Raw genomic sequence first — 27,643 nt, 5'->3', positions numbered from 1 at the left:
CTCACTATTACTGTATGGATAGAAAGGGCCATATACATTTTTGTTTATAAGTCATCTCAGATCACTGTGATATGGCATGGCACATGAAAACAGAGATTCAGAGGCACAACGTTAATAAATTCATTTAACATTGTCAAGCATTCAAAAGATAAATGCAATCATATAGCAAAAAAAAATCAGTTTGAAACTTTGACCTCTCCCAAGGATGTGAAGAATCTTTCCACATGTCAGAAATCTCGATAGCAAAGATTCCTATAAGAGAGAAAAAAGTTATGTAGATTAATATTTTAACTCAATGATTTTATGATATATTAAAAAATGTATTGTAGTGTTAGTTTGGCAATACTTGGAATTTTTTCCCCTCAGCTTCTGTGAAGGAAATCAGATATAATGTATTTTATCACCCAGTTTTCAGAAGCTGTGAACCATCTATATCATGCAATAATATGGACTCAACAATAAAAAAGAAAGAAGTATTGACTTTATACAGCAACCTGGATGGATCTCATGGGCATTGTGCTAAGAGAGAAGAATCACTCTCACAAAATTACATCCTGTGTGTGATTCCATTTACACAACACTCTCAAAAAGACAGTATTACAGACAGAGAAGAAAGTAGAGTTTGCTTGGGGATAGGGAGGAGGACGGGAGGATGTCCCCATGAAAGGGTATTGTGAAGGAATGAGCTCCCTGGGGCTGATGGGACAATTCAGAACCTTGACTGCAGTGTTGTTCTATGTGTGGTATGTAAAAAAAAAAAAAAAAAAAAAAGAACAAAACTTCACACACACTAGCAAAAACTGAATAAGGTGTATCTGCTAGTTAGCTATACCAATGCCAATTTCATGGTTTGTAAGACATGGCCACTGGGGAAGCTGGCGGAGGATATGTGGGACTCTGTACTATTTTTGCATCTGCCTGTGAGACTAATCATTTCAAAATAAAGAGTAAAACAGAGCAAAACAAAACTGTGTTACAGCCATACAATGGAATACTATTCAGCAGTTAAAAGCAATATCCAGTAATATCTGATATATACAACAACCTGGATAAATCTTTAATATATAAATCTAATATTTTACCCAGTGGCTGGGTAAAAGTCAGCCACTGCAGACTATACACCACATGATTCCATTTATATGGCAACCTGAAAAGACAACACTGTAGTAACAGGAAACAGACCAGCTGTTGGGAAAAGTAAATTAAGCACATTGACTGTTGTCTAGATGATGTTGTTCAGTCGCTAAGTTGTGTTCAACTCTTTTGACCCCCATGGACTGTAACCTGTCAGGCTCCTCTGTTCATGAGATTTTCCCAGACAAGAATACTGGAGTGGACTGCCATTTCCTTCTCCAGAGGATCTTTCCGACTTAGGCAGGATTGAACCTGCGTCTCCTGCATTCACAGGTGGATTCTTTACTGCTGAGCCACCAGGGAAGCCCATGTCTAGATATTAGATGGTAGTCAAAAGGTACCATTTAAAACAAACAGCAAAAGCTTAAAAATTTTTTAAGGGATACTTTAAGGACACTATTAAAAGTATTAATAGAAAGGTAACCATTATAATAAGACATAAAACTTCCTGAATATCAAAAGAAACAGCTACAAGCAAAGAAGGATAACCAAATAGAGAAAGAATTAAAGCAAATATCACATAGTAAACAGTTATCATAACATAATATGACAGAGTTGAGACCAAATTTAACAGTTATATCAATAATGTTAAGGAGCTTAACTCACTTACTTAAAAAAAAAGAATTTCAAAATGGTTCATAAAGTCAAACTCAAATCCATACTGTCTAAAGAGAGACATTTAAAATGCAGAGATTTAAAAAAAGAGATGGACAAAGATTTACCAGGCAAGTGGACCCAATAAGGAAATAGGAGTTGTAACTCTAAAACCAGACAAAGTAGATGACAAGTCCTTCCTCCTTCCAAAAAAATTAAGTGCATCAGAAAATAACACTTTGTAAAAGCCACATTCACAGTGAAGATATGATAATTCAGAATATCTATGCAACAGACTAAACAGCAAACCACCTATATAAAACAAAATTTATAGGAGATATAAGAAGAAATAAAAACATACCAATAAAAGGAAATTTAAAAATGCCATTCTTAGTAAAACAAGTCAAGTGAACAAAATTAAATGACATTATAAAAGAACAAAGTAAAATTAAAAAGGTAAATCTTCTGGATATATTACACTATACCCTGATAAGAAAGAATACATCTTCTCAAGTGTACATGAACTGTTCACCAAACTTGAACATGTAGTAAAGTATAAAGAAAACATCAATAAAAAAATTTTAAAAAGAAAACATCAGTAGTTTCCATAAAATAGAAATATTACAAATAATATACATAATAACACTGAGAATTAAAAATGAAACCAAATCAAACAAAAAACTTCTCACTGAAAATTAAAAGATTTTCTATCAGATAACTCTTGGGTAAAAATGAAAATACAAAGAAAGATTAAAGAAATTCTTAAAAATAATGATCACAAAAACACTATATATCAGAATCTGTGGGATATATTTAAAGCAGTAATCATAGAAAAATTCATAACCCTGAATATTTACATTGATAAAAGTTAAAGAACGGTAATAAATGAATTAAATTTCTAACTCAAAAACCTAGGGGAAAAAAAATCAACAAAGTAAATGAAAATACAGCACAAGGAAGGAACTAATATAAATAAAAACAGAAATTAATAAGCAGAGAAAGAAAATAGATTAAATCATTAAATCAAATGCTGGTTCTTTGAAGCGATGAACTAAGTAAACAAACCGCAGGCTAAGGTAATCAACAAACAAAAGGGAGAAGCACAAACATACAAATAAGAAATGGCAACAGGACATAACTATTGACACAGAAGAAACTTAAAAGTCTATAAGATACTGCATTGGTTACTTCTATGCAAATAAAGCTCAAAACCTAGAGTTAAAAGCCTGGATAGTTTTTAGACTAACACATATAGCTTAAAAAGACTAATTTCCAAAGAAGAAATAGAAAAAGTTACCAAGGAAGTATACCCCACAAATAAAGAGCCAAGGCTCTTCAGAAATCAGATAATCCCCAACTGTATAACTTGTTTCAAACTACAGTAAACAAAAACTTCCAAATTATTTTTTAGAAGCAGATAAAACATTGATATCTAAACTTAATAGAAGAAGCACAGGTCAATATCAGTTATGAACATTGATATACAAATCTAAAATAAAGAAAATATTACCAAACACTATGAAAATAACAGACTATGACCAATTTCTCTTTTATGTCAGAAATTCAAACATGGTTCAGTAGTTGAAAGATCAATTAATATATCCACATATTAATAATTCTAAAGAGAAAAACCATATCTTCATAGATGCTAAAAAAATCCTTGACAAAAACACTGTTTCCTAATAAAAAAAAATCTTGAAAAAAAATAGGAATAAGTGGTATTTCCTTAATACTATAAAATACATAAACCTGAATCATAAAACTAGAATCTTAATTAACAAGAAAAAAAAAAAAAGAGGCATTCCTACTACAGGTCAGAATTAAAACAGGAATTCCACTTTTGCCACAACTATCTGTCATTATTCTGATGATACTAACAAATGCTATTAACCAGAGAATATAATTCAAGAGATAAAATTAGGAAAAGAAGAAATAAATATCTCTTTCTGCAGATGACATGATAGTATACCTAGAAACCCCTAAAGAATTAATAACGAAATTTAATGAAATAAAAGCAAGATAACATGCTAAAAAATTAACATGCAAAAGTAGCATCATTTGAAGATATAATATATGGAGGAAACTCCATTTACAATAGTAACAAAAAAGTAATAAAATATTCAGGAGTGAATTTTACAAGAAATATTCAAAACCTATATAAAGAAAAACCACAAGTCATTCCTTAAAGACACAAAGCAAAATTTGAACAATGGAAAGACATCTCTTCTTCTTGGTTAGGACATCTCAGCATAATAAAGAAAAAAGAAAAATGAAAGCAAATTGTAACAAATGAATCTACTGTTATTTTAAATGTATACCATCACCACAGTGAGAGTGAAAAAAAATAATCCAAGTAATTCATGAATACAGTATTTGACTATATGCCCTCAAGACTTTGGAAAGGTCATGTATGGAACAGGAAGGAAGAACTGTAAATAGATTTTGAGCTCTTTTCTAAGTTGGCCTGTTTATTGTAGTGACATAGATGAAGAAATCTTGAAAGTACTTTAGATAGACTCTGGGACTGAATGAAGGAATAACTGTGTTACCGTTGTTGAGTGAATATTTTAATGTTGACCAGGCCTCTCACTAGAGAAAAAAGGGTGTCATACAAATACGGAAAGGAAGGAGGCAAGGGAGAAACCTATGAGGATGGTTCCAACTGGAGGTACTGGTTATTGTTTAAAAATGTCTGTTGCAGGGAGTGGGCGGGTAGGAGGAAGCCAAGAGAGAAAGACAGGGAGGAGAAAATGCAGGAGTATGAGTGAGTGAGACAGCTCATACTGCCTCATAAACACAGAAAAAGCAAACGGAGTAAAATTTTTATAACAGTGAGTAGGGATAAAAGGTATACAGATGTTCTTTGCATTGTTTTATTTTTAACTTCTTGTAAGTTTGAAGTTATTTCTAAATAAAAATGTTTTTACAAAATGTCTAACATTTAGGAATATAGCTAAAATATTCTCCTTTGAAAAAGTAGCCTATTGCTTTCCTTAGAGTATATGTATTTTTGGTGCTACAATAATTAACCAATAGTTTGTTTATGAAAGTATATAATAATGTATGTTACAGAAGTTAAAGAAAATCAGATTTTTAAAATATAATTTATGTAAACTTTAGATAAAATAGACATCTTTCTTTAACATATTTACATGACACTAAGAATCAAAATACTTTTTTAAAATGTCAACATATTTAATTATGTAATAATGTTTTAAATAGCACTATTAATGGTAGATGGTTACTGAGTTTTCTTACTCCCTCAAATATTCAGTGCTTACTGCTATATGGTTCCCCAAAGAATGGATCCTTAAACCACTTACTCTTCTAATGATCGATCTAGGCCTCGGTCAGGAGATCGATGGTGAGTACGTTCTGGTGAGTGACATTTTGTATTTGGCTTTATTGTGGAACTCAAATGATAAGCATTACTTGAGTAATTCTGGCGGCGGAGTTCTTGCACAGCCCTCTCCCTAAAGCAAAATAGGGACACTTTAATTGAACTTTTATATCCAGCAACATTACTAACACTGTTGTAAAGCTGCAGTTCAAATCATACTTTAAAATCTAATCACCATGAAATAACCAAAGTCTGTTGTTATCCCAGAAACAGTGCTTTCCAGGCTGCTGAACTTACCTTTCAAAGCGCTCCGTCCCTAGCTGTCTCTTTGTAATGTCCAAGTCAGCTTCCAGTTGCGTCACGACGTTCCTGAACTGGGCCACGTCCCTACTCTGGATGGCCCTGTGTAGAGAATGTGAATGATGGGTGATTAAAGGTAGAATACCAAAGTATTCCTAGGGTACCTAAAACCATGTTGGCCATGGTTTCTCAGCTGAAGCCAAGCAACACTCTGGTTTTTACAGATGCATCGGTGCATCTAAAATACGTCAATTTCACACAAATAAAATAAATTAAAAATGCCAACTTTAGATACAGTAAATGTGCAAAGTGGTCTACTAAAAGCCCTTTAAGCTGTCTCTGCTGCTGCTGCTAAGTCGCTTCAGTAGTGTCCGACTGTGTGACCCCATAGATGGCAGCCCACCAGGCACCCCCGTCCCTGGGATTCTCCAGGCAAGAATACTGGAGTGGGTTGCCATTTCCTTCTCCAATACATGAAAGTGAAAAGTGAAAGTGAAGTCGCTCAGTCGTGTCCAACTCTTCATGACCCCATGAACTGCAGCCTACCAAGCTCCTCTGTCCATGGGATTTTCCAGGCAAGAGTACTGGTGTGGGGTGCCATTGCCTTCAGCCCCATTCAATTAGTTAAACTTAATTTTCCCTATTTTTAGATATGGTAATACTATTATCTACCTATATTATCAATTCACTGCAGATCATTTTTACAATTCACTTCACTGTATGATGTGCATATTCCAATGCATATAACACTGGAATTCACTAACACCATGATGAATATGCAGTGGGTACATAAATGTATATCTAACTGACCAAATGCCTTATACATGGGTGTAATGAAATTTGATATATCCAACTGTTAAAGACAAAAAAATCTGTTCAATTTAACAGGATCTTCCTTAGGGCTAAACAATGCCTCCAAAACCCTGATAAGCACACTACCATGAGGAAGCTAATGACAGAGGTGACCGCTGTTGCCAGAACATTCTGTCTTCTCTGCTGGCTTTCAGGACTGCAATATGGACTGCTGGAGTCTAAACTCTAGAGACTAGGAACACAAGAGTTTATCAAGCTGACTAGTTCTAGGTGACACTACTCACCAGCCAGTCTAAAACAGAGTGTACCCCCCTTAAGGCGGGAGTTTTGGCATACTTCATTGAAGCAATTTCCACCTGTGGCCTGAGGAAACGATCCTACAGAACTGGATCATTCTGAAGGTCCAGTCTAAAGCCCAGCTGCAGTGACTGAAAGAGTGACTCAGTTACAGCTGCCACAACCTAAAAACAGTCTCTGAAGGAAACCAGCCCTGGTTTGGCAGTCTGTGCTCAGTCAAGGGCTCCCACAAGTGGCCAATTCCTTAGACCATGATTCCTGACCTTCCCCACATTCCCTACTCAGACGGGAGGGCAGAGCTGAGGCTGGATGAAAAGGTGTTACAGGTGGGATGGATAAGAACAGAGGCTAAGGGTCCCCCCATCAGGTTTTGTGACAGGTGACAAAGGTGATAAAATATCTACTATGCAGGCAGGGGGGCTTCCCTGGTCGGTCAGATGGTAAATAATCCTCTTTCAATGCAGAAGACTGCGGTTTGATCCCTGGGTCGGGAAGATCTCCTGGAGAAGGGAATGGCAACCCACTCCAGTGTTCTTGCCAGGGGAACCCCATGGACAGAGGAGCCTGGTGGGCTATAGTCCATGAAGTCCCAAAGACTCAGACCTGACTGAGCGACTAAGCACACGCAGCACACACACACGCAGGCAGGTATTTCCATCTAATCCTCCAGTGGTGTAATAGGTGCTAACAGTACTAGGGAGTCTTTTTTTTTTTTTTAAGTCACAATCAGTGCCCTGGGGGAAGTCTCCAGCATTCAGTGAATGCAGTAGTGCTTCCAGGTACCCAGCACACAGGGAAATACCATGTGACAATGAAAAGACTGGGTAGCAATACCAAGCAGGCCCATAAATAGAAAAATCCTTCTGGTTTTAGAATTGGTTTTTTTTCTAATCTGGTTATAATATTTCCCAAAGGCAATAGGGTCAGTTCAGTTCAGTCGCTCAGTTGTGCCCGACTCTTTGCGACCCCATGAATCACAGCACGCCAGGCCTCCCTGTCCATCACCATCTCCCAGAGTTCACTCAAACTTATGTCCATAGAGTCGGTGATGCCATCCAGTCATCTCATCCTCTGTCGTCCCCTTCTCCTCCTGCCCCCAAATCCCTCCCAGCATCAGAGTCTTTTCCAATGAGTCAACTCTTTGCATGACGTGGCCAAAGTATTGGAGTTTCAGCTTTAGCATCATTCCTTCCAAGGAACGCCCAGGGCTGATCTCCTTTAGAATGGACTGGTTGGATCTCCTTGTGGTCCAAGGGACTCTCAAGAGTCTTCTCTAACACCATAGTTCAAAAGCATCAATTCTCCAGCACTCAGCTTTCTTCACAGTCCAACTCTCACATCCATACATGACCACTGGAAAAACCTTAGCCTTGACTAGATGGACCTTTGTTGCCAAAGTAATGTCTCTGCTTTTCAACATGCTATCTAGGTTGGTCATAACTTTTCTTCCAAGGAGTAAGCGTCTTTTAATTTCATGGCTGCAATCACCATCTGCAGTCATTTTGGAGCCCCAAAAAATTAAGTCTGACACTGTTTCCACTGTTTCCCCATCTATTTCCCATGAAGTGATGGGACCGGATGCCATGATCTTCGTTTTCTGAATGTTGAGCTTTAAGCCAACTTTTTCACTCTCCTCTTTCACTTTCATCAAGAGGCTCTTTAGTTCTTCTTCACTTTCTGCCATAAGGGTGGTGTCATCTGCATATCTGAGGTTATTGATATTTCTCCCGGCAATCTTGATTCTAGCTTGTGCTTCTTCCAGTCCAGCGTTTCTCATGATGTAGTCTGCATATAAGTTAAATAAGCAGGGTGACAATATACAGCCTTGACGTACTCCTTTTCCTATCTGGAACCAGTCTGTTGTTCCATGTCCAGTTCTAACTGTTGCTTCCTGACCTGTGTACAGATTTCTCAGGAGGTAGGTCAGGTGGTCTGGTATTCCCATCTCTTTCAGAATTTCCCACAGTTTATTGTGATCCACACAGTTAAAGGCTTTGGCATAGTCAATAAAGCAGAAATAGATGTTTTTCTGGAACTCTCTTGCTTTTTCCATGATCCAGTGGATGTTGGCAATTTGATCTCTGGTTCCTCTGCCTTTTTCTAAAACCAGCTTGAATGTCAGGAATTTCACGGTTCACATATTGCTGAAGCCTGGCTTGGAGAATTTTGAGCATTACTTTACTAGTATGTGAGATGAGTGCAATTGTGCAATAGTTTGAGCATTCTCTGGCATTGCCTTTCTTTGGAATTGGTATGAAAACTGGACCTTTTCCAGTCCTGTGGCCACTGCTGAGTTTTCCAAATTCACTGCCATATTGAGTGCAGCACTTTCACAGCATCGTCTTTCAGGATTTGAAACAGCTCAACTGGAGTTCCATCACCTCCACTAGCTTTGTTCATAGTGATGCTTTCTAAGGCCCACTTGACTTCACATTCCAGGATGTCTGGCTCTAGATAAGTGATCACACCATCGTGATTATCTGGGTCATGAAGATCTTTTTTGTACAGTTCTTCTGTGTATTCTTGCCTCCTCTTCTTAATATCTTCTGGTTCTGTTAGGTCCATACCATTTTTGTCCTTTATGGAGCCCATCTTTGCATGAAATGTTCCCTTGGTGTCTCTAATTTTCTTGAAGAGATCTCTAGTCTTTCCCATTCTGTTCTTTTCCTCTATTTCTTTGCATTGATCGCTGAGAAAGGCTTTCTTATCTCTTCTTGCTATTCTTTGGAACTCTGCATTCAGATGCTTATATCTTTCCTTTTCTCCTTTGCTTTTTGCTTCTCTTCTTTTCACAGCTATTTGTAAGGCCTCCTCAGACAGCCATTTTGCTTTTTTGCATTTCTTTTCCATGGATGGTCTTGATCCCTGTCTCCTGTACAATGTCATGAACCTCAGTCCATAGTTCATCAGGCACTCTGTCTATCAGGTCTAGTTCCTAAAATCTATTTCTCACTTCCACTGTATAATCATAAGGGATTTGATTTAGGTCATACCTGAGTGGTCTAGCGGTTTTCCCTACTTTCTTCAATTTAAGTCTGAATTTGGTAATAAGGAGCTCATGATCTGAGCCACAGTCAGCTCTCGGTCTTGTTTTTGCTGACTGTATAGAGCTTCTCCATCTTTGGCTGCAAAGAATATAATCAATCTGATTTTGGTGTTGACCATCTGGTCATGTCCATGAGTAGAATCTTCTCTTGTGTTGTTGGAAGAGGGTATTTGCTATGACCAGTGTGTTCTCTTGGCAAAATTCTATTAGCCTTTGCCCTGCTTCATTATGTATTCCCAGGCCAAATTTGCCTATTATTCCAGGTGTTTCTTGACTTCCTACTTTTGCATTCCAGTCCCCTATAATGAAAAGGACATCTTTTGGGGGGTGTTAGTTCTAGAAGTTCTTGTAGGTCTTTACAGAACCATTCAACTTCAGCTTCTTCAGTGTTACTGGTTGGGGCATAGACTTGGATTACTGTGATATTGAATGGTTTGCCTTGGAAATGAACAGAGATCATTCTGTCATTTTTGAGACTGCATCCAAGTACTGCATTTTGGACTCTTTTGTTGACCATGCATGGCTACTCCATTTCTTCTAAGGGATTCCTGCCCACAGTAGTAGATATAACGGTCATCTGAGTTAAATTCACCCATTCTAGTCTAATTTAGTTTGCTGATTCCTAGAATGTCGACGTTCACTCTTGCCATCTCCTTTTTGACCACTTCCAATTTGCCTTGATTCATGGACCTGACATTCCAGGTTCCTGTGCAATATTGCTCTTTACAGCATCGGACCTTGCTTCCATCACCAGTCACATCCACAGCTGGGTATTGTTTTTGCTTTGGCTCCATCCCTTCATTCTTTCTGGAGTTATTTCTCCACTGATCTCCAGTAGCATACTGGGTACCTACTGACCTGGGGAGTTCCTCTTTCAGTATCCTATCATTTTGCCTTTTCCTACTGTTCATGGGGTTCTTAAGGCAAGAATACTGAAGTGGTTTGCCATTCCCTTCTCCAGTAAATGTTCTATTGCACCCAAAACTCCGTGGAAACAATCAACACAAAGATGGTTACATTTAAATTTAGATGGATTAGAGACACATAATAGAAATAGGTACTAAATCATAGACAAGTCACAACATTTTGGGTCTTAAGTTTAATTAACAGCAAACTATGACATTAAATGGTCTACATTTCAGCTTTAAAATTCCACTAACCTATTAAGTACTGAAAACTTAAGAAATTCGACTTAATGTGCTAATCAACTCACATTTTGTTTTCTGCCAAACAAAGGTGTTCTTTGAGAAGCTGAATTTCAGATTCTTTTTCCTGAAGTGCTATCTGAGACTGATATTCCTTGTCTCTATTGGCCACCAGCAAAGCTTCTAGATTCTGCATGGAGATTCTCTCATTTGTCATCTGACTCCTGAGGAGTTCTATTTCAGAACGAGCAGAATCCAACTCATTCTCCATCTGCACAATGATAGGAAGATATCTATACTTATTCTCACTTGTTCACTTAATTCATGTATTATCAGAGACTCATAAAATTTCTCTGTTATGAACTGACAATCACGTTTAATTTCTAGATTTGAAATTGTGTCCTTCTTAGCAGATACATGCACACACACACAGTATCACTTCCCAACTCTCTGATAGTATCAGAAGGTTTGTTAATTGAAGAGTTATTAATCCCAAATGTCAAACAATTTCCATGTCCAGCTTTGAAATTTCTTATATTTTTGCAAGACTGACATGGTAGTATCTGTGACTACTGCTTTGTCTGAGTTGAGTGAGTTATAAATGCCTAACTTCCTGATGGAATGTCATCATACTCCATGGTTAAGAAAGATAAGGAGTAATCACACATTCCCTCTCTTGTATGGTCCTATGGAACACTTCACTTTTTGAAGGTTATCTTGAGCCTAAAATATATTCTATAAGCCAAATGCTTCTCCAAAAGGAGGGAAACCAGACATCACTATTTAGAAAAAAAAATTCTTTATCTCATAATACACATTATAATAAATTATATATATTTAAAAATTTAATGTAAAACTCTGAGAAAAGAAAGTTTAATAAAAATGAATTATTAGGAGAGGGGCAGGCAGGTAGGGTAACAACTTTTTAGACTAAATACAATTAAAAATTATGTCTGACCATAGCAAAAATAAACATATCTACAGTCATTATAAACAACCAAAATTTATGAGGAAAAAAACCAGATGAAAATAAACTCAGTAAATAGTTAATATGTTACTAATAAAAGGAATATAAACTAATTCATGAGAAATATGAATTAATGATATGAACAGAAAATTTATAAAATATAGCCAGCTAATTAGTAAACATAGAGAATAATATACCTTGTATTAATAATCAAAGAAATGTAACTTAAAGCAAAATGGTATCTGTAATCCAGGATTTCTTCACCTTGACCCTACTGATCTTTTGTGCTGGGTAATTGTTTGGTATAGGGAGCTGCCCTGTGCCTTACAGGATGCTGAGCGGCATCCCTGGCCTCTACTTACTAGAGGTCTACAGCACCCCTCAACCCTGGTGTGACAATCAAAAATACCTCCAGACGTTGCTGAATATTCAGAGGAGAAAAACCTCTTTCGGTTGAACCAATGCTGCAGTTTATTAAATTGGCAAATGTCTTAATGCGTGTTGATTAACATTAGAATAGGCAATGCTGGCGGAATACAAAATGGAGCATCACTTTTTTGGCAGCAGCTTCATTGGGATGTAATTCACACACCATACAACTCGCCCATTTAAATTAGGTACAAGTCAATGGTTTTTAGTATATTGGCTTGACCAAAAAGTCTGTTTGAGTTTTTCTGTAACACCCCTTATGGAAAAACTCAAACTCTTCGGCTAACACAGTAGTAACAGAGTTATGTGATCATGCCGCATTCTCACAGTTTATTGTTAGAACATTTTCATCATCCCAAAATGGAACCCAGTACACATTAGCAGTCACTCCCTTACTTCTGCCCCAGCACTAGCCCTAGGCAATAACTCATCTATTTTCTATGATCTGCTTTATTTTGAACATTTCACATAAATGGAAACATACTGTGTGTGTGTGTGTGTGTGTGTGTGGTCTTACTGACTTCCTTCACTTAGTGTAATGTTTTCAAGAGTTCTCCATGTTTTAGCAGCTATCAATCCTTCATTACTGCTACTGCCAAATAATATTCCCTTGCATAGATGTAGGAATATTTGAGTTATTTACACTTCTTAGCAATTATGAAGAATGCTGCTAAGGACAATTGTGTATCCGTTTTTACATGGAACTTCTTATAGAAGCCAACAAGACACATCATTCTCGAATGCATCATATCCTCCTAACAAGCAGCAGGCTAACAAAATAAGGAGTTCAACACAGTGTGATAATAACAGAAATGTAAACATAGCCAAAATGTGTTGATATTTCAATTATACTATGCAACTTTAACATACATCCTTTTAGGATTCAGGTCCCATCTATTCCTTCAGATGCAACTCAGTCACTTGTGCATGCTACACTGGCCACTGCAAATGACTTACTGCTCACTCCACAGTTTATTTATATCTCCATACCACTGCCTAAGCTATTCCCTCATTCCTTTTGAGTTCAGTAGTACACCCTTATGAACTCCTCTCTGACACCCACAGGCCAATGGGAATTTCCTCTCTGAAACCTTCAGTATTTCTTATTAGTATCACATTCACCCCAAATTATCTGTATATCAATAGCAGGAGGTCTTTGAGGGAGGGGGACTGTACCTTTTGAGCATTATATTCACATGGCAAACATGATAGCAGGCATCAGGCAAACGACAGATAAAATGAAGTGAATTACAGTTGAAAAGAACTCAGCCAAATAGTAAATTTAACTTAAAACAATATCATTAAAATTATAATTTAGCTAGATAAACCTCAACCTCGTGGTTCTTTGCTGACTGAAATGTCAGTGTGTTTTATCATTCTTTTGACTAAAAGTAAATGCAGAGCACACAAAGGAAGAGTCTCTGTTATGGTCTTGAATGGTTTGGAACACAACAGAAATTAATATCCTGGACTTTAAAAATAAAATCTAAAGTTGAAAGACTTTGCTGTAGCATTTTGTTTAAAAAAAAAAGTTTGTTTTCCTAAAATACCAAAAATTTTACAGTGATAGGATTATTAAAAGAACCATTTAAAAATGTATGACATACCATTTCTATCTCTTGATCTTTAGCAACCAGCTGTCGATTTAGAAGTTCTTTGCTTGAGTCAAGTTTAATGCAAAGTTCCCTTGTAGAAGACAAATCTGCAAGGGCAGACACTTTTTCAAACTGAACCTTCTGAAGCTCCTCTTCCATCTTTACAACAGACTTATGTAAAGTAGCAATCTGGGACTTGTAAGACCGTTCTGCATTTAAGTGCTGCAAGGACAAATTATTCCATATTTTTTAATGTGGGAAAAACCCACAACACAGAAAACAAAGCGAGGCAAATCTTTTAATGACAGTACTTTTAGATTACAAGGAACTTTCTCTCTCTATCTCTCTCTCTTTTTTTTTTTGCTTTGCCAAACAGCATGTGGGATCTTAATTCCCCAACCTGGGATCAAACCCATACCTCCTGCAGTGGAAGCATGTAGCCTTAACCACGGGACAGGGAATGGTAAAGGACATTCCATGAAGTGGTAAAGGACAGGGAAGTCCCTATAAAGAACTATAGTTGATATAGATGGTAAGAGTATGTACAAAACATTCTGGGAAAGATAAATTCCGGCTTCAAATTTTCATATACAAAATCCATGAGTAAAGTGGTCAGCTGATCATTCTTTTTAATGTACTGAGAAAACAACTTAGAAGTCTCAGCCCCAAAGCTAGTTGAGATATATATATATCTTTGTAGTTCTGTCTATATTTGCCACAGTTACAATTATTCTATAATGTAAATATTGTTGCTATTAAAGATAAAACATTAGCCACTCTTTCATTCACTATGCCTACTTTTCCATTCTTGAATGACATGCTGATATGGATCATAATTTCATAAAATGAGGACTGATAACTCTCTAACACTTACTAATACCTCTGAGGGAAATAGACTGGATAACTATAAATTAAGGATATATCCATATTAGAGAAAATGAGAGCATGTTTTAAACACTGTAATATGAGATTCAAGTTATATAAATGCTTTCAAATATTCAAGATAATCCCCCCCTTTTTTTTTTCAGAAAAAGTTCTTATGTAAGTGCACTGCCACCTACAGAGAAGTATTTGCTATTATATCAGGCTAAGAGAACTAAGAGGCAAGCAAAGAAATTTTTCTGATTTTATAAGTGTTTTCACAAGTACAACACACAAAAAATTGCTCCTGGAATAAGTTATTTGGCCAAAATACACTCCTTTCTCCTCTCCTTCCTTCCTCACTCATACAATTACTCACACATTCTTCAAACAAACTTCTATCCATCCATCCACCCTACTCATCCACCTATCCATCCATTCCATACATACTTTTTATGTATATTCTATGTTCCAACAATGTGCCTAGATGCATAGCCAATGGTAATGGTCTTTGTTCTCATGAGGCTTCCAGACTATGGGGGAATCACAGTCAATAAAATAATCATAAAGATGAATATGTAGATACAGATTAGGCAAACATTCTAGAGAAAAAAACTGTAACACAGGGAAGGGACCTAGACTGAGAGATTCAGAGAAGTCAAGAAAGCCTTCTCTGAGTCAATGACACTTGAACCGAGATCTGAAAAGCAAATGGATACACAATGTGTGAGGGGAAGGTGGCTTTTCAAATTGGAGGATGCCAAGTGTGAAGCAAGAGCAGAGAAAAGGCTCCTTCCTATGTCTCGAGCTCAGAGACCACAGAAAAGAGTGAAAAGAGACACAGTTGAAAACACATACAACTTACAAAACAAAGCCTGGTAACCCAGGTATCAACAAACTCTAGGTCTTTACCTCCACTGAAAGATCTTACAGAGGAGGTTATTGCGATCAGTTTTGAAAAGAATGTATGGAATGTTTCAGGTTCTAGTAAAATTGCTGATTAAGCTAAGAGGAAAATCTTCTGGATAAAATAGAATAAAAAATTATTTTTGCAATTTATAGCTGAACTTGTAGGTAAGAAAGAGAAATTCTCACATGCCAAAAACAAAGAAAATGAGTCAAGGTCAGCTGGTAACAAATGTGCCAAAGCTAGGGACAAAGTTTGAGCCTGTGAAAGTGAAAAGTTCTTAGTGAACACCCTGGTGGCTCATTGTTTAGTTGCTAAGTCGTGGCCGACTGTGCGACCCCATGGACTATAGCACACCAGGCTTTCCTGTCCTTTATCATCTCCTGGAGTTTGATCAGATTCATGTCCGTTGAGTCGGTGATGTTATCTAACCATCTCATCTTCTGCCACCCTCTTCTCCTTTTGCCTCCAACCTTTCACAGCATCAGGGTCTTTTCCAATGAGTAAGCTCTTTGCATTAGGTGGCCAAAGTATTGGAGCTTCACCATCAGTCCTTCCAATGAATATTCAGGGTTGATTGCCTTGAGGATTGACTGCTTTGATCTCCTTGTAGTCCAAGGGACTCTCAAGAGTCTTCTCCAATACAACAGTTTGAAAGCATCAGTTCTTTAGCACTCAACCTTCTTTATGGTCCACATCTCACATCCATACATGACTACAGGAAAAACCATAGCTTTGATTATTCGGACCTTTGTTGGAAAAGTGATGTCTTTGCTTTTTAATGTGCTGTCTAGATTTGTCACAGTTTTCCTTCCAAGGAGTAAGCGTCCTTGAATTTCATGGCTGCAGTCACTGTTCACAGTGATTTTGGAACCAAATAAAATAAAATCTGCCATTGTTTCCATTTTTTCCCCCCTATTTGTCATGAAGTGATGGGACTGGATGCCATGATCTCAGTTTTTTTTAAGTTGAGTTTTAAGTCAGCTTTTTCACTCTCTTCTTTCACCCTCATTAAGAAACTCTTTAGTGTAGAACACCCTGGACTGGGCATTTAATAGAGAATCTGGAAGGGTCACAACTTAGGGGTGAGGCTAAACTAGTCTTACAGGAAAGGCTACTTAAGATCTGCCCTACCAAAGCTTAAAAACAATCTTGAAAGTATTAGTTAATATTCAAGTAATTTAAGAGCCTGCCAAAACAAATCCAACGCTCTCTAAAGGAAGACAACAAAATTTAACATTCAACAAAGTAAAATCCACAACGTCCAGCTTTCAGTTTAAAAATATATATATCAGACATGTAAAGATACAGGAAAAGTGATCCACAAGCATCAAAATTAGTTGATGTGAACAGATGGAAAATGACAAAAGATGGTATTAGCAGACAAGGGCCTTAAAACAGCTATTATCTAGACAAGAGGGATTAACAGGGTCTGAATTACCCTGTTGCCAAAAGCAACTAGAAAAATGAACAAAATATAGGAGGGAAAAATCTATTTTCAGACAACAGACAAAAGGTAGCATAGAACTATGATCTCTGGGAAGGAAAACAAATTAGGCAAATCAGATACCCCATGTCCAAGGTCAGGAGCGGCAGCTGTGCTTCGCTGGACCAGCCATGTGGAGATACCCCACGTCCAAGGTCAGTGAAACCCCAGTAAGACGGTAAGCGCTGGAGTGGCTGTGAGGAAATATCCCACATCCAAGGGCAAAGGAAAAGCCCCAGCAAGATGGTAGGAGGGGCGAATTCACATTTAGCATCAAACCCCATTCCCACCAGTGACACTCAGAGGGATCAAACAAACCTTGTGCACACCAGGACCCAGGGACCCCACAGAGACTGAGACAGAACTGTGTCTGAGCATCTCCTGTGGAGGTACAGTCAGCGGTGGTCTGCTGCAGGGACAGGGGCACTGGATGCAGCAGACTTGGGTATGGCATAAGCCCTCTTGGAGGAGGTCGCCATTAACCCCACCATAGAGCTGCTGGAAGTTACAAAGGACTGGGAAATAGACTCTTGGAGGGCACAACAGAACCTTGTGCACCAGGACCCAGGAGAAAAGAGCAGTGACCCCATAGGAGCCTGCCCCAGACTTGCCTGTGGGTGTCCAGGAGTCTCCAGTGGAGGCGTGGGTCGGCGGTGGCCTGCTGCAGGGTTGGGGACACTGAGTGTAGCAGTGCATGCATGGGATCTTTTGAGGGAGGTTGCCATTATCTTCATTGAAGTGAAGTGAAGTCGCTCAGTCGTGTCCAACTCTTTGTGACCCCATGGACTGTACCCTACCAGGCTCCTCCCTCCATGGGATTCTCCAGGCAAGAATACTGGAGTGGGTTGCCATTTCCTTCTCCAGGGGATCTTCCTGACCCAGGGATCGAACCCAGGTCTCCCACATTCCAGGCAGACGCTTTAATCTCTGAGCCACCAGGGAAGCCCTCGACCATAGTTTGAAAGTGAAGTTGCTCAGTGGTGGTCGACTCTTTGCAACCCCTGGACTGCAGCCCACCAGGCTCCTCTGTCCATGGAATTCTCCAGACAAGAATACTGGAGTGGGTTGCCATTTCCTTCTCCAGGGGATCTTCCCAACCCAGGGATCAAACCCAGGTCTCCTGCATTGCAGGCAGACGCTTTCCCCAGGTAAATAGCAGGGAGGGAACACAGCTCCATCCATCAACAGAAAATTGGATTAAAGATTTACTGAGCATGGCCCCATCCATCAGAACAAGACCCAGTTTCCCCCTCAGTCAGTCTCTCCCATCAGGAAGCTTCCATAAGCCTCTTATCCTTCTCCATCAGAGGGCAGACAGACTGAAAATCACAATCACAGAAAATGAATCAATCTAATAACATGGACCACAGCCTTGTCTAACTCAATGAAACTCTGAGCCATGCCTTGTAGGGCCACCTAAGACGGGAGTTCTGACAAAACGTGGTCCACTGGAGAAAGCAATGGCAAACCACTTCAGTATTCTTGTCTTGAGAACCCCATGAACAGTAGGAAAAGGCAAAAAGATAGGACACTGAAAGAGGAACTCCCCAGGTCGGTAGGTGCCCAATATGCTACTGGAGATCAGTGGAGAAATAACTCCAGAAAGAATGAAGAGATGGAGCCAAAGCAAAAACAACACCCAGTTGTGGATGTGACTGGTGATGGAAGCAAGGTCCAATGCTGTAAAGAGCAATATTGCACAGGATCCTGGAATGTTAGGTCCATGAATCAAGGCAAATTGGAAGTAGTCAAACAAGATGGCAAGGGTGAACATCAACATTTTGGGAAATCAGTGAACTAAGCTGGACTGGAATGGGTGAATTTAACTCAGATGACCGTTACATCTACTACTGCGAGCAGGAATCCCTTAGAAGAAATGGAGTAGCCATCATAGTCAACAAAAGAGCCTGAAATGAAGTACATGGATGCAATCTCAAAAACGACAGAATGATCTGTTTGTTTCCAAGGCAAACCATTCAATATCATGGTAATCCAAGTCTATGCCCTGAAGAGTAATGCTGAAGCTGAAGTTGAGCAGTTCTATGAAGACCTACAAGACCTTCTACTACTAACACCCCAAAAAATGTCCTTTTCATTATAGGGGACTGGAATGTAAAAGTAGGAAGTCAAGAAATACCTGGAGTAACAGGCAAATTTGGCCTTGGAGTACAGAATGAAGCAGGGCAAAGGTTAATAGGGTTTTGCCAAGACAACACACTGGTCATAGCAAATACCCTCTTCCAACAACACAAGAGAAGACTCTACACATAGACATCACCAGATGGTCAACAATGAAATCAGATTAATTATATTCTTTGCAGCCAAAGATGGAGAAGCTCTATACAGTCAGCAAAAACAAGACTGGGAGCTGACTGTGGCTCAGATAATGAACACCTAATTGCCAAATTCAGACTTAAATTGAAGAAAGTAGGGAAAACCACTAGACCATTCAGGTATGACCTAAATCAAATCCCTAACGATTACACAGTGGAAGCGACAAATAGATTCAAGGGACTAGATCTGATAGGGTGCCTAAAGAACTATGGATGGAGATTCATGATACTGTATAGGAGACAGGGAGCAAGACCATCCCCAAGAAAAAGAAATGCAAAAAAGCAAAATGGCTGTCTGAGGAGGCCTTACAAATAGCTGTGAAAAAGAAGAAAAGCAAAAAACAAAGAACAAAAGGAAAGATATACTCATTTGAATGCAGAGTTCCAAAGAATGGCAAGGAGAGATAAGAAAGCCTTCCTCAGTGATCAGTGAAAAGAAACAGAGGAAAACAACAGAATGGGGAACACTAGAGATCTCTTCAAGAAAATTAGAGATACCAAGGGAACGTTTCGTGCAAAGATGGGCTCAATAAAGGACAGAAATGGTATGGACCCAACAGAAGCAGAAGATATTAAAAAGAGGTGGCAAGAATACACAGAACTGTACAAAAAAGAGCTTCATGACCCAGATAATCACGATGGTGTGATTCCTCACCTAGAGCCAGATATCCTGGAATATGAAGTCAAGTGGGCCTTAGGAAGCATCACTACAAACAAAGCTAGTGGAGGTGATGGAACTCCAGTTGAGCCCTTTCAAGTCCTAAAAGATGATGCTGTGAAAGTGCTGCACTCAATATGCCAGCGAATTTGGAAAACTCAGCAGTGGCCACAGGACTGGAAAAGGTCAGTTTTCATTCCAATCCCAAAGAAAGGCAATGGCAAAGAATGCTCAAACTACCGCTCAACTGCTCTCACCTCACACTCTAGTAAAGTAATGCTCAAATTCTCCAAGCCAGGCTTCAACAATACATGAACCATGAACTTCCAGATGTTCAAGCTGGTTTTAGAAAAAGGCAGAGAACCCAGAGATCAAATTGCCAACATCATCTGGATCATCACAAAAGCAAGAGAGTTCCAAAAAGACATCTATTTCTGCTTTATTGACTATTCCAAAGTCTTTGACCATGTGAATCACCATAAACTGTGGAAAATTCTGAAAGAGATGGGAATACCAGACCACCTGACCTACCTCCTGAGAAATCTGTACACAGGTCAGGAAGCAACAGTTAGAACTGGACACGGAACAACAGACTGGTTCCAAATAGGAAAAGAAGTATGTTAAGGCTGTATATTGTCACCCTGCTTATTTAACTTATATGCAGAGTACATCATGAGAGACACTGGGCTGGAGGAAGCATAAGCTGGAATCAAGATTGCTGGGAGAAATATCAGTAACCTCAGATATGCAGATGACACCACCCTTATGGCAGAAAGTGAAGAAGAACTAAAGAGCCTCTTGATAAAAGTGTAAGAGGAGAGTGGAAAAGGTGGCTTAAAGCTCAACATTCAGAAAACAAAGATCATGGCATCTGATCCCATCACTTCCTGGGAAACAGATGGGGAAACAGTGGAAACAGTGACAGACTTTATTTATTTATTTTTTTGGCTCCAAAATCACTGTAGATGGTGACTGCAGCCATGAAATTAAAAGACACTTACTCCTTGGACGAAAAGTTATGACCAACCTAGACAGCATATTAAAAAGCAGAGACATTACTTTGGCAACAAAGGTCCGTCTAGTCAAGGCTATGGTTTTTCCAGTAGTCATGTATGGATGGGAGAGTTGGACTTAAAGAAAGCTGAGCACCGAAGAACTGATGCTTTTGAACTATGGTGTTGGAGAAGACTCTTGAGAATTCCTTGGACTGTGAGGAGATCCAAGCAGTCCATCATAAAGGAGATCAGTCCTGGGTGTTCATTGGAAGTATTGATGTTGAAACTGAAACGCCAATACTTTGGCCACCTGATGCGAAGAGCTGACTCACTGGAAAAGATCTTGATGTTGGAAAAGATTGAAGGTGGGAGGAGAAGGGGATGACAGAGGATGAGATGTTTGGATGTCATCACCGACTCAATGGGCATAAGTTTGGGTCAATTCCAGGAGTTGGTGATGGACAGGGAGGCCTGACGTGCTGCAGTCCATGGGGTTGCAAAGAGTCAGACATGACTGAGGGACTGAAGTGAACTGAACTGAACTGATGGCGGTCATGGGCTTCCCTGGTGGCTTACACAGTAAAGAATCTGCCTGCAATGCAGGAGACCCAGGTTCAATCCCTGGGTTGTGTTGTTAGTAGACTTTCCTTGGAAGAAAAGTTGAAAAAAGAGTTTCAAATAAGTAACATAACATATGTGAGAAACTCATATCTATACAAATAAAGGAAGGACATTAGAGACAGAATGAATGAAGGTAAAATAAAATCTTTTATTTTTCTTATTTTTAACTAATTTACTAGATAACAGTGTGTTATCTAGTAAACACTAGATAACAGTGTTACTAGTTGAACAGTGGGTTCAACACAATAGCAACAGTTTATTCAGTGATTATAGCTCATGGATAAGTAAAATGATGGACAGTAATGTTATAAAGGATGGGAGAGAGGAATTTCAAATAAACATTAAAGACACCTGCACTATTCCTGCAGTCATATAGAGCTATTTAAAAATGCAGACTTAGTCATACGTGTATACTGAAAATTGTAGGGTAACTACTTAAAAAGTTTTAAAAAAGTATAGTGATCTGTTAATTTACAAGATAAAATATAATCATAAAAGATACTCAACCAAAGCCAGAAAAGCAATAAATGAGGAAAAGACAGAAAAGAAACATAAAACAAGGGGAATAATAGAAAACAATCACAAATATGATAATTATTAACCCAACTATATCTATAATCATTCCAAATGTGAATGGACTTATATATACAGGCTGTCAGAATGGGGAAAAAACAAAACTCAACTATATGTATTCACAAGAAACTCACTTTAATATAGAGACGCAAACACCAATCAAAGAAGGCTGGAGTAGTTAGATGAATGTTAAACAAAGCTGATTCAGAGCAAGGACACTTACCAGAGATAAAGAGGAGACAATAAATAATGATTAAAAAGCTTAATTCACCGCACATAACAACCCGTAACGTGTATGCATCTAACAACACAATATGTCAACACGCGTAAAGGAAGGAGCGCCAGCATGGCAAGGAGAGGCACGCCAGGCTGCAGCTACAGCTGGGGCTATCAGTAACTGACCACTCCTATCAGTAACCGACCGCTCCTATCAGTAACTGACCGCTCCTATCAGTAACTGACCCATCTAGCAGGCAGAAAATGAGTATGTACGCAGCTGAACTGGACAGCACCAACCGCTGGAACTGACAGGTCTAGAATACACATTCTTCTAAAGCTCATGTGGAATATTCTCCAAGCAGACTACATATGGGCTACAAAACATACATTAACAGTTTTTTAAAAGATTTTCGTTGATGTGGACCATTGTTAAAGTCTTTATTGAACTTGTGACAACATTGATCCTTTTTTTATGCTTTAGATTTTGGCCCTGAGCCATGTGGGATCTGAACTCCTGGAACAGAGACTGAATCCACACTCCCTGTACTTTGGAAGGTGAAGTCCCAACCACTGGACTGCCAGGAAAGTCCCAGCCTAACAAATTTTTAAAAATTTAAATCATATTAAGTATGCTCTCCAACCACAGTGAAATTGAACTGGAAATCAATAACAGAAAGGTAACTGGAAAATCCCCAAATATGTGGAGATTAAACAACACAGTTTTAAATAACACATGGCTCAGAAAAGAAATTTCAAGAGAAATATTTTGATATTTTAACTAAAGTAAAATATAACTTATCAAAATTAGTGGCATGCAGTGAAAGCAGTAGTTAAAGGAAATTTGTAACAGTGAATGCATTTATTAGAAAAGAGGAAAGATCTAAAGTCAATAATCTAAACTTCCACCTTAGGAAACTGGAAAAGAAGCAAATTGAAAGGATGGAGAAGAAAAGAAAAAAATAAGGGAAGAAATCTATGAAATTTAAAACAGGAAGTTAAAACTGGACAGCTACATGTAAAAGAATGAAATTAGAACACTTCTTAACACCACAGACAAAAGTAAACTCAAGATGGATTAAAGACCTAAATGTAAGGCCAGATACTATAAAACTCTTGGTGGAAAACATAGAACACTCTTTGACATAAATTGCAGCAAGATCTTTTTCAATCCACCTCCTAGAATAGTGAAAATAAAAACAAAAGTAAACAAGTAGCACCTAAATAAACTTAAAAAGCTTTTGCACAGCCACGGAAACCATGAACAAAACAAAAAGACAACCCTCAGAATGGGAGGAAATACTTGCAAATGAAGCAACCAACAAAGGATTAATCTCTAAAATATAGAAGTTAATGCAGCTCAATATTTTTAAAAAAAAGCCAATTAACCCAATCAAAATATGGGTGGAAGATCTAAATAGACATTCTCCCAAAGAAGACATACAGATGGCTAAAAAGCACATGAAAAAGATGTTCAACATCACTAATTATTAGGGAGATGCATATCAAAACTACAATGAGGTATCAGCTCAGACTTGTCAGAATAGCCATCATCAAAAAAATCTATAAACAATAAATGCTATAGAGAGTATGGAGAAAAAGGAGCCCTCCTACACTTTTGGTGGGAATGTCTCAATAAATTGGTACAGCCACTATGGAAAACAGGTTGGGTGTTCCCTTTAAAAACTAAAAATAGAGCTACCATATGATCCAGTAATCCCACTCCTGGGCATATATCCAGATAAAATCTTAATTCCAAAAGATACATGCACCCCAGAGTTTACTGCAGCACTGTTTATAGTAACCAGGACATGGAAGCACCTAAATGTCCACTGACAGAGGAATGGATAAAGCAGATGTGGTACATGTATTACAACGGAATACTACTCAGCTATAAAGAAGAACACATTTGAGTTAGTTCTAATGAGGGGGATGAACCTAGAGCCTATTATAGAGCAAAGTTAGTAAAAAAGAGAAAAACAAATATATATTAACATACATATGTGGCATCTGAAAAAAAAATTGGTATAGACAATCTTATTTACAAAGCAGAAACAGAGACACAGATGTAAAGAAAACAACATATGTACCAAGGGGGAAAAGGGGGAGATAGGATGAACTGGGAGATTTGGATTGGCACTTATATACTACTGCTACCATGTATAAAATAGACGACTAATGAGAGCCTACTGTAGAGCACAGTGAACTCTACTCAGTGCTCTGTGGTGACCTGAATGGGAAGGAAATCCAGAAAAGAGGGGATCTATGTATACGTACAGCTGATTGATTTTGCTGTACAGTAGAAACCAACACAACATTGTTAAGCAACTATACCCTAATAAATTTTTTAAAAAAACAACAAACCTCACAAAACTCAAAGCACACAAAACATTATACATCATTTGTGGGTGATCGGTATGTAGATAAAGTGCAAACATATGCAAGAAAGTTATAGAACTGACATGAAAGTTCTACACACCAACCACAAGAGCGGGGAAGGAAAAGGATGCGGAGCTGGGTCTGCAATGTCTTGTTTCTTTAAATAAAGACACTTTATTTAAATGATAAATATATTCTTTACAAATATGGCAAAATGTTAGCGTTCTCCATCCTTGGACATGGGCTTATGTGGGCCTTTTATATTACTTTTGGGGAGGCCACTGTTTTTGTGTGCTTGAAACAGTTTCTAATTTTTAAAAATGCTAAAAATTATTCTATTAATAGTTGCAGGTTAGGTAAGAGATTAGAGAACCAGTGTGGAGAACAGTTAACAGACTACAATTCACAGTATACTTAGACAACCTAACTGTTTGTTATACACTTAATTTATGCAAAGCCAAACAAAACTCCTTTAAATATGATGCAGGATGTACAACAAGCATATTTTCCCAACCTTACCTGCTCGACCTCTCTATTGAGGGCATCTACTTTTTCTTTTAATCTGTTCCCCTCTGCCTCAGCAGTGATTAGTTCTAATTTGAGGGTATTGTTATCTGCCTCTGCTTGACGGGCCTTATTTTCCCAGTTTTCAGCATCTTCATTGGCTTTTCGGAGTTGGTCCATCATTTGCCTGTTCTCAGATTCCTAAAAAGCAAACCTTAGGTGTTACTTTAAAAGAATAAAATGTTAAGCATATGATGCAAATTAAACATTATTTGCCAGGTCACTAGGAATTTACTTGTCAAGAGGACCATCTATAGCATAACCTCAAGGAATCCTGTCTATACTCTCAGTTTAGAAAATTGGTCAATCAATAATTAACAAAAGGGAATGGGCCCAGGATCTGCCCTGGTTCCTGAGTCACACACACTCTAGTAAGGTTATGGTTTTACTTTTATCTTCCAGACCTCAATGAATATGTTTTTACATTTGCTTTTGTTTAAATAGAACTGCTCATTGCCTCTTTTCCCTATATATCTGCTTGCTGACTCCTTGTTGGTCTGGTTTCTGAGTTTCTGCCTTGACCCGACCTTTTGTATCTATGTATTCCGGTGTTCTGGCTGCTCTTGTGGGTGGTACTGTGACTACAGAGCTTCTGACCGCTTGTATATCTTAAGCATCAACTTCTGATAATTCTCTGGGTTTGGTATTTCCTATCTGGTTTCTGCCTTTCATTCATAACCCAAGCCTTCCTTAATCTTCTCCACCACAGGCTGTTGTTCTGATTCACTTTTGCTCTCTGTTCTAACAACTTGCCAGAAGTTGCTCAGAAGTAAAATATGAAACCTATGCTGATAAACACTATTCATACATATACATTCAGGTATATACTGGGCATACAATAAAGAAACACATTGTTAGACCCTATAGACTGACTAAAGTAGGAGCTTATTTCTAAAAGAAATCAATCAGCTCCACAAACAATATACTATGTTGAGTAATAATCATGAAGCTACTTTTTAAAAATATATTAAAAAAAATTATTTTAATAGTATGGTTTGACTAACTCATTCTAAAAACTTACTTATAATTCTGGTAATTAATTAAAAGACCCTAGATCTCTTTCTCTCCTTCTTGTTAGTAAACAGTTCAGAAACACTGGGCTAAATTTATTGCCAAAATTACAATAAACAACACCTCTAATTGTATAAGACTTTCAAATCAAGATTTCAGTTCTCACAAATATCATGAGATTGGTAGAAATTCAGTTAATATCGCCACCTTGTGGTCTAATGGTGAAGAAGTCACGTGAACTCACTCGGTTGTGTCTGACTCTTTGCGGTCTAATGGTACCTTGACCAATACGAAGGATCTGTGCCAAGTCTGTTGATTAACAAGTTAACATACTAATCTACTGTATTGGCTTTTAAGATTCAGATACTCCCAATGTGCCAGTAGGAATCAGATGTGTGTTTCCTATTGCTGTGCTAAAAATAACAGTTGTGTCAGAGTATGTACTTGGGAGGTACATGGTACAGTATACAGAAACTGGATTTTACTCACATCAATTTTTACCTTCTTTAACTTTCTGTAACACTTACTGTATATCAATCTTCTAAAACTGCCCTACAGCTTTATGTCAATTGGTTACTAACAGAGAAATGGAGAAGAGAGCCATTGCCCTCTGGCCCTAAGAAATAGATGGTCCCACAGCAGAGTGATCAATTCTGATTTGCTACAAAATCAGGTGAAGCCTCTTTTGTCAAAGGTTTGTAATTGCCAATTACCATTTCCAAATATAAGTGAGCCCATGTTGATTCTGGCCCCTTGTCCTCCATCCAGTTAGGAGGGTTCTACTTATCTAAAATGGCTAAGTGGCAAAACAAAAGGGGTGCATTCTTGAGTTACCTTTCTGAATATTGGTGACCTTCTAAATATATAGTTAACACACAACTGTCCACATTAGAATATGCCATGCACTAAAGAAATGCACTCGATGCAGCCATTCCTATGAGTGCAACCAATCAATAGCTCTCGTGAAAATTCAACTATCTTGGGCCAAAGGGAAAATAAATAAATACATACTTCAGACTTTAATATATTCTTCAGTTTATTAACCTCCAGATTAGTGTCTTGAACTTTCTGTTTAATGTCACTAAGTTCACTATGAGTATCATTCAATTTTTTAGACAGTGCCTATGAGAAAAAGACAGATTTTACAAAAAACTAAAAATTGTTCTACATCAAAACCACCATAAATATTTAAATATTTACAAGATGATAAATAAAATTAATATACTTAGTACATAAATCTCATATAAAGACAGTGAGAAAACACAGGAGTCCAAACAGTAAGTAGACAAAGAACCCAAACACAATTCACAAAAAAGGAACCACAAATGGATAATACTTAAAGTTAAAATTTACTAGCAATCAAAGATATGGCAAGGAAT

The 27,643-nt window shown here is 38.0% G+C and overlaps 1 protein-coding gene across 2 annotated transcripts in view; it reads right to left on the bottom strand.

Annotated features, from left to right (window-relative positions):
• Nucleotides 1–227: 227 nt before the first annotated feature.
• TSGA10 (testis specific 10) overlaps nucleotides 228–27,643 on the bottom strand; it is a 56,384-nt gene continuing 28,968 nt past the window's right edge. For both annotated transcript variants that reach the window (XM_068980015.1, XM_068980022.1), the window contains 7 exons: nucleotides 27,276–27,386; nucleotides 25,209–25,394; nucleotides 13,673–13,882; nucleotides 10,738–10,940; nucleotides 5,366–5,470; nucleotides 5,052–5,201; nucleotides 228–252 (listed from right to left, as the gene is read on the bottom strand). In XM_068980015.1, coding sequence (XP_068836116.1) covers nucleotides 228–252; nucleotides 5,052–5,201; nucleotides 5,366–5,470; nucleotides 10,738–10,940; nucleotides 13,673–13,882; nucleotides 25,209–25,394; nucleotides 27,276–27,386 — 990 coding nt within the window. The remainder of the gene's footprint in view (nucleotides 253–5,051; nucleotides 5,202–5,365; nucleotides 5,471–10,737; nucleotides 10,941–13,672; nucleotides 13,883–25,208; nucleotides 25,395–27,275; nucleotides 27,387–27,643) is intronic.

The sequence above is a fragment of the Capricornis sumatraensis genome, chromosome 1 (assembly GCF_032405125.1).
Source record: "Capricornis sumatraensis isolate serow.1 chromosome 1, serow.2, whole genome shotgun sequence".
In the NCBI taxonomy this organism is placed as follows: domain Eukaryota; kingdom Metazoa; phylum Chordata; class Mammalia; order Artiodactyla; family Bovidae; genus Capricornis; species Capricornis sumatraensis.
Note: the sequence above shows the minus strand (reverse complement) of the source record. Positions and strands in the feature narration are given on the sequence as shown.